This window comes from the organism of the source record quoted next, unplaced genomic scaffold (assembly GCF_019419815.1).
Source record: "Pyrus x bretschneideri cultivar Hongxiangsu unplaced genomic scaffold, Pyrus_bretschneideri_v1 Contig30, whole genome shotgun sequence".
In the NCBI taxonomy this organism is placed as follows: domain Eukaryota; kingdom Viridiplantae; phylum Streptophyta; class Magnoliopsida; order Rosales; family Rosaceae; genus Pyrus; species Pyrus x bretschneideri.
Genome location: NW_025999613.1, coordinates 56,641 through 64,903, shown reverse-complemented (window position 1 = coordinate 64,903; position 8,263 = coordinate 56,641). Strand labels below are relative to the sequence as shown.

General features: G+C 38.8%; 1 protein-coding gene across 1 annotated transcript; it reads right to left on the bottom strand.

The window, feature by feature from the left end:
• Positions 1-332: 332 nt before the first annotated feature.
• LOC125479989 (F-box/kelch-repeat protein At3g23880-like) lies at positions 333-1,532 on the bottom strand. The gene has a single exon (XM_048590172.1). It carries the CDS (start codon positions 1,515-1,517, stop codon positions 333-335), a length of 1,185 nt encoding a protein of 394 aa, XP_048446129.1. The 5' UTR covers positions 1,518-1,532.
• Between the last annotated feature and the right edge of the window lie 6,731 nt (positions 1,533-8,263).

The following is an 8,263-nucleotide window of genomic DNA, read 5'->3' as shown; positions in this document are numbered from 1 at the left end:
TTGATTTGTGGTGCTCAGTTAGTGTCTATGTGAGTATCACGTCATCCGTTAACCGAATTTTTTGGTGGAAAACTAAACAGATGTATGATAGTCTCTCAAAATTATGACTTTAGATACCAAATGGGAACGAAAAATACTTAATGTATAAAATATTAAAAATGAAGAAACTTAAGCGTACAAAAATGAGATTAACCCTAAAAACTAAATGCACCCCATGATAGGCAAAAAAAAAAGTACAAGGGCCACAAAGCGAATTAAATTCAAAGATGCAAATTCAAGCTTTATATCATGCTTACAAATTAAATATGAGAAAATTGAACTTTGCCCTCAACTCACTTAAGTGGAACAATACTTTTCATGTAAATAAGAGCTTCGAAATCAACAACTCTATTGAAAATAGGAGGAATATGAAGATAATTGAAACGTCGAATACTAGAATTATAAGTGGTGGCTCTTCTATCGGAGGTAACCATAAGAAGCTCGTCATTTTTCCAAAATGCCAATGGCTTCTTAATGCCTTGTAATGGTCCAATGGTTAGTAGTTTTGTCCATGAACTTTTAACTCCGTCATAGTCATCCATTACCCATATTTCACATGATTGAGAGTTCTCACTTCGATCGAAATGAGAGCAAAAAGAAGCAAGGGATTCATTACAAAGAAAAATATAATAAAAATTAAAACCAGATTCTCTCCTAGAAGGCAATTGTATTCTATGAAATATCTCATCTCCTAAATCAAATGAAAGTATATACCCCTCGCCATCCGTTGCATACCAAAAACAAAATCCCTTCAAGTACACTGGACAAGAACAAGAATAGGTTTTACTTGATACATCAATCTTAATCTCTTTCCAAGAGTTAGCAACCGTAGTATATACCTCAGTCGTGTGAGGAAGAGTAATACGATGATAATATGTGTGCTCATCATTTGAATACTCACAATTTTCTATAATTTGCACAACCTTGTATTCATTAGCTTTGCAATCATAGCCAAATCCCAATGCTCGAAAGGTTGTTTCCAATTCAAATTTTCCCTTGGGAGGGGAAGGTAGAAGAAGGCATGAATCGGGAAGTTGCCTGAATTCCCTCGTTGTAGGATTGCATAAAAGAATATTTTTCCCTGCTGTTACACAAACAATCCCATTGCAATAACCGAGAATCAGAACGTAATCATGATCTTCCAATGGAAACAGTATATGTAGGTCCTCAACATCATAATGAAGGTTGTGCTCATCACTGTCAATGGAAAGATTAATCAAGGACCAGAAAACTTCTTGTTTCCAACTTTGGTCTGGGAAAACGTGCGCTTGAGAACGATTGAGAAGGATGCAAGTGGAGGATAAGAGCTTGTTGTCAACGGAATTGCTAAGCTGTATGGCCACAAAACTTGGACTATTAATGAGAGCACTCCAAGACTTGCGTATGCATTTAAATCGCATCAGAGATTTCGGCGGCAACCTGGACAGGATTCCCACAACCCTATCTTCAGAAGTTTCATTGTCATGCACCTGGGACATTTTAGCAATTTTGTTCCACAGGAATTCTTCACACATATATTGATAGGAGCATATTTATGCGCCTTAGTTAGCTAGTTCTTATGCATTTTTGTTATGTTTTCTTCGTTAAAGTAGTATTTTAAGCTACTTTCATGTGTTTTCAGGTTTAAAGGACATATTACATGAAATGATGCAATTTGGAGCTTTTGGAGCAAAACTGAGCTGGAATGTGGTGTATGCAAATAGAGCACGAGGAATGGACGTCCAAAACAATGCATCACACAATCTTCCTCCTAAGCCGTGCATCCCACCATTCCTATCCATCATCCATAAACCCTAATTCCCTTTAACCCAAAACCGTGCATTTTCCATGAACCCTAATATATAACCCCCCCATTTCCCATTTATTCCATGTTTATTAATTAGCCACCATCCCATCATTCATCCCTTTCGTGCATTACCTCCACCATTCCAAAATTCTCCCATTATTCTTTCCCATTATTCATTCAACCGTGCATTTGATTCACCCATTATCACATCCACCACACCTTTTTCCATCCACTATCCCATTTACATCCTCTAATCCGTGCATTCCCATTAAGCCACCATTCCACTAACCCTATTATTCAGCCATTCTTCCCATTATTCTCTTCAAAAAGCCGTAGCCACTTATTCCCATTATAAAACCCTTCAACCCGTGCATTGCCATTATTCTTTGTCCTTTAGAAGCATGCAACCATTCAACCATCCCATATTCTATCCTATTAATCCATTTCATCCGTGCATTTTCCATTAACCTAAGTACAATATTCATGCAGCCAATTCCCACCCTAAACCGTGCATTCCACTAACCTATAATCATTCAGCCACCATAATCCCATAATTCATAAATTATTCAATCACTTTTTCCCATCAAAAACCCAATTAGCCGCAGCCACCATATTTCCAGTTTTTCCTCCCACAAATCATCCAACATCACAGAAATTATCACACACATCATTCTCCATCAGCCGCACCATCTCCAAATCTTCCACTTCAACACCCTAAATCCATCCCAAAGTCAGAAAAATCACCCAAATAAACCCACACAACATCTCTGCCGCAGCAAGGAGAAGAGGAAAGAGGAGCTTGGACGCGCCGAAATTCAAGTGGATTCGTTGGGCGTTCTAGGTGTAATCAATCCTTTATGCTTTATGTTTAAATTCATTTGTAATTCTCTTTTTGTGAACATGAGAGGCTAAATCCCCCTAGTTAGCTAGGGGGTGATTCAAAACCATGTTTATGCTTGCAATATGAATTGATTATATTTGGTTGAGAATTCATGGTTTATTGAAAAGCAATTGGAAATCGTTTTATATGCAAGTATAACATGTATGGAGATGAACCCCTTACCTAGTTTCCCATCCATTAAATTCCATCACATTCATATTTACATTCTGCTTTAATTTACAATCTGTGCATTTAGTTTAATTTCGTCCAAAACTCAATCCCCCTTTACTTTATTGTTCAATTTAGTTAGAAATCAATTTAGTTTGTGTTTTTAAAGCATTTTGAGTCTTTGGTTTGTCTTAGTGTTTTAAAGTTTAGTTTTGCATTCTTTGAGTCTAGTATAGTGTTTTATATTGTGTTTTTACGTTTTTGAGTCAAATCCAAGTGATTAACAATCCCTCCTAATCCCCGGTCCAGAACGATCCCTACTTATACTTATACTACAATTGTCACAAGAGGGTTTTAATTTGTGTGCTTACTTAGTTCGCATCAAATTTTGGCGCCGTTGCCGGGGATTAGCAACTTTGCTAATCCCTTGGATTGTTTTATTTTCGTTTGTTTTTATTTTTCCAGATTCTTAAATTTGTTTTGTTTCTTGTTTTAGGTACTAGTTCATGACTCGGAGTTCTCATCCGATTCGTGAACATATCCTGGAGTGATTGGGTTCTTCGTCCGGCTGCAAGACGTAAAAGAAAGCGCTACTTGGGAGGCAACCCAATACAGTAAATAAAACTTTTGCTTGTTCATTGATTTTTTTCGATAAATTACAATTGTATCTAAACATGGCAGAAAGATGGAGCCTTTACAAAGGTTGAGTAAGTGAGGCCCCACTACGTGGCAACACTCTCGGAGCAAGAGGCATCGGAGCAGGAGGCATCGGAACAGGAGGTCTCGGAGCAGAAGGCATTGGAGCAAGAGGCATCGGAGCGGAAGGCATAGGAGCGGGAGGCACCGAAGATAGATCATTCAAGGCCCCAAACCTTGGTGGAACGCTGGATGACCCAGGAAAGAGGTGCCTCTGGAAGAAAGCTGCAAACCGTTGACGGTCATCAAGCTCATCAAGCTTCCTCTTCATGCCTGTTGAATAATTGTTGGCAAGCACGTGCAAACTTCGGTTCTCGTACTTAAGCTGTTTGATCTCCTGCTTAAGACTCTCCACCTCCGCCATCAAGGATTCAACCTGTCGGGAGCGAGCAAGAAGGCGTTGGCCCATGTTGGACACAGAGCCAGTGCACTGAACACTCAGAGCCAGGGATTCTTGAACGGCCAACTCATCGGACCGTCCTGAAAGCAGCTGACTGTCTTTGGGAGTGAGGAGGTTCCGAGCCACTATCGTAGCCGTTGTGGGATCCGTCATCACAGAGTCCTCATCTGTAAGAGGGCCATGGGAAGATAAGAAAGACGGGCACCATACCTTACCCTGACGAGACGCGACCGGATCACTGCTTAGACTCAAATCTAAGCAAAGGTTCGATGGGTTGGATGAGCTAGCCATTGTTCACGAAGTTAAAAGAAAAGGGGTGGACGGAGTAGATTTTCAAAAGGGCCGGAGACGAGTTTCAAGAATGGAAAATCTTCAGAGTGTGTAAGTTGGCGGTGATCGATAGCTCTATAAAAAGCCAAGGCAACGTGTCCACCAATTCAAAAAGCCTCGGCTTTTCAGAAATCGCGTTCAACACGTGGAGGCCATCATCGCAACTACACGTCTTTAGCCGACAAGCGCAAAGTTCGGCGACGCTTTATCTGCTTTTCAGAAAACGCGTGCAGCTTTATCGAAGAGGCGTCTTCAAAGATCGAAGAGTCGTCACTATTCCAAAAAGCCGGATTTGCGGGATCAAAATGTTTGTCGACAACGGTAAAAGAACAGTATCACCACTTGCTATTGAATTCCCTATATATCTCGACCTTCATTTTTTTTTGGCAAGACAGAACTGAAGAAAGTGCCCAACTCTTTCTCACCTCTGAAGGCGCACTCCCAGCAAAGCCTTTCGAAATACTCCATTCTTCCTTCTTCCCCAAAGATGATACCAGATGCCTGGAGTACAGATGACCCAGGAGGAAACAGCACCACAAATACATGTGTTGATTCATTCACCGCTTCTTCAAAAGCAAAGGTATCTCATATCATCAAGGGCAAAAGCAAAGGTATCTCATATCATGCTCTTTCCCTGTCTTTTCCTTTGTCCTTGATATTACTTGCATGGCAAAGTGAAAGAAGCAATCAGCCGGCATTTGGAGTCTATCTGGACTCTATTCCCTGGTTGCCTACCTAGCTTTGCTGAGCTATCCTCTAACCCTCTTCAATACGAATTGGAGAGATTGAACAAAGAAACAGATAAAAGGAGGAAGCTCAGACCTTCGGGGGAGACCAAAGGAAGCCTACTACCCAGTTCAAGAGTAGCACAAAGGAAAATCAACGATGGGAGTAGCGCAGTTTAAGAGTAAGCCTGTAGAATCACTCAAGATGAAGCCTCACTGCAATCACCAAGGAGAAGATGGAATTTACACTCCATAACCAGATTTGCATCTCTAAAACTCTTCTCTTTGTTAGATACATTCTGCCATGTTTAGTATGTTTAGTTGTTGTTTTATATGTTTTCTTTTGTTTGGTGTGTTTTAAGCTTAAAACATTGAGGACAATGTTTGATTTAAGTGTGGGGGGGGTAACTAAGTATGTTGATGCAAATTTGTTGGATTTTATCACCCATAACTTTAAGTGTTGTTCCTTGCTGTTTTAAAATGTTTTTAAACTGTTTTAGTGTGTTTTGACTTAAAAATTCGAAAATCCCATAAAAATTTGAAAAATTGTTTTGAAAAACCCAAAAAGAGTTGTTTTAAAGTTGTTTTTGTGTGTTTATGTCGTAGGGTACCTTCCAACGCAATGATGAGGATTTGGTTTTTAATTGCATGATGGTTAAAGAAAGTTACAAACATGGAAGGACGTTTGATATACTCTTTGGTTTATGCTTGGTTGTCGTTATAGTTTACGAATTCACATGTAATCACAAATGATAAAAATTAGTTTTTGTAACATGCTTGAAGGAATGAACTTAAACAAACGATACATCCCTGTGAGACTTGAGCCTAAACGTTATTTGGAGAGTAATAATCTGTGCGTCATTGTTTTCTAAAGTCGTTGCATGATCTCATTATTCTTTGCTTGGTTACTACTTAGAAGGCGTTTCATCACTTAGTTCCAAATGCTAGAACTCATGCCCATTTCATTCAAAGCATGTCATTGATTTGCATAACACGTATTCAAGATGAAGTTGTGTAGTGAACACCATAGCCAAATTGCCATATTTCCCTTTTCATTTGTTTTATAGGATTTAACCCCGTTGAGCCTTGTGTAGCCTACTTTCTTTGTTAACCCACATTATCTTCACCTAGCCTAGATTAGGACCATCCGTACCCTTGTTCTTGAAGCATAGTAAGCATGAATGAATTCCCTTTGATTAATGTGTGCAGAAAATAAGTGTGGGGGAAAGTGTATTCATGTGAGTTTTTGTGCCATAGGCACGGTTAAAAAAAAAAAAAAAAAAAAAAAAAAAATGAAAAAGAGTTCCAAAGTATTGGTTGTTGAAGTAAGGGCCCAAAACAATGAATTAGGCCCTAAGAGTTGTTTGAATCTCCCCTATTTGTTTAAAAGTTGATTTCTGCATTCTAAGGGAATTCTAGGTCTTAATTTCATTACTTTACTTATTATTGCTTAAAGAACGTTTGTTATTCCTTACCTTCCCTTGTTAGCCAAAACCCCAAGCCCCGTTACAACCCTTGACTTCTATCTTGAGTGTTGTGCATTTCAAATGTGGAGTTTGAATTTGGTATGAGCATATGGTGTCACTGGTTCTCGCATCTAAGTAGTAGCATCCCATTCATGAGATCATATCCATACACGTTTAATTACTTCCGAAATTGCTTTCTTTGTATAACGTATGTGAGTATTAGTCTTTCATGTTTACATCAATCTTCTCACATATAACTAGTGTAGGGTGTGTAGTCAGAAAATTTGAGTGAAAATTGAGTAACGAGTGAGGAATTGAGGGAATTCTCTAAGGCATGTTACTACATTCAAAATATGTTTTAATTGATTAAATGCGAACTAGTGAATGGTGACTATGATTAAGTATGTGCTTAAGGGGAAGTAAGACTAAAAGCTATGTGAGTAATGATTTTTGACATGTCATATTTCATTGGAAATCCCTGAGGCAAACGTTGGAAGGTTTAGGTTATGTTTTGTTTTGTTTTGTTTCGTATTGTTTACTTTAGTTGTTTTGTTTTGCTCGAGGACTAGCAAAAGTTAAGTGTGGGGGAATTTGATAGGAGCATATTTATGCGCCTTAGTTAGCTAGTTCTTATGCATTTTTGTTATGTTTTCTTCGTTAAAGTAGTCTTTTAAGCTACTTTCATGTGTTTTCAGGTTTAAAGGACAAATTACATGAAATGATGCAATTTGGAGCTTTTGGAGCAAAACTGAGCTGGAATGTGGTGTATGCAAATAGAGCACGAGGAATGGACGTCCAAAACAATGCATCACACAATCTTCCTCCTAAGCCGTGCATCCCACCATTCCTATCCATCATCCATAAACCCTAATTCCCTTTAACCCAAAACCGTGCATTTTCCATGAACCCTAATATATAACCCCCTCATTTCCCATTTATTCCATGTTTATTAATTAGCCACCATCCCATCATTCATCCCTTTCGTGCATTACCTCCACCATTCCAAAATTCTCCCATTATTCTTTCCCATTATTCATTCAACCGTGCATTTGATTCACCCATTATCACATCCACCACACCTTTTTCCATCCACTATCCCATTTACATCCTCTAATCCGTGCATTCCCATTAAGCCACCATTCCACTAACCCTATTATTCAGCCATTCTTCCCATTATTCTCTTCAAAAAGCCGTAGCCACTTATTCCCATTATAAAACCCTTCAACCCGTGCATTGTACAGACCTTCCCAGATTGGATCTATCTTTTTGGAGCCTTCTCTGTGGGCAGTGATGAAGGCTTTTCTTAGGACTAAATCTCCAGGTTAGAACTGCTGGATCTTCGCTTTTTTACTGTAGCTGGAGAGGAGCTGCTGCTAGTAGACTGCAATGTAAATGATGGTCTGCTCGTGCTTCTCCTCTGCCAAATTGAAGCTTGTGGCCATCTCTTTATTGTTCTACTTGATGTGAAATATTCTAACACTCAAATTAAAACCCTATGATTGTAGTATATGAAAGTAGGGATCGTTCTAGGCCGAGGATTAGAAGGGATGCTAATTTACTCTAACTTGACTTAAAAACACAAAACTACACTTAAAAACACTTAACTAGACTTATAAGACTCAAAACAAACTAAAAAGACTCAAAACAGCACAAAACAATCAAGAAGACTCAAACTAGACTCTAAAGGTGATTTGGACGAAAATCACTTTTAACTTGACTCAAAACACTTAAAAACACAATTTGGATAGATTCTAACTAATTTGACACAACAAA

Excerpts from the sequence above, each read along its gene's own strand:
- LOC125479989 (XM_048590172.1), bottom strand. The coding sequence starts at position 1,517 with ATGTCCCAGGTGCATGACAATGAAACTTCTGAAGATAGGGTTGTGGGA.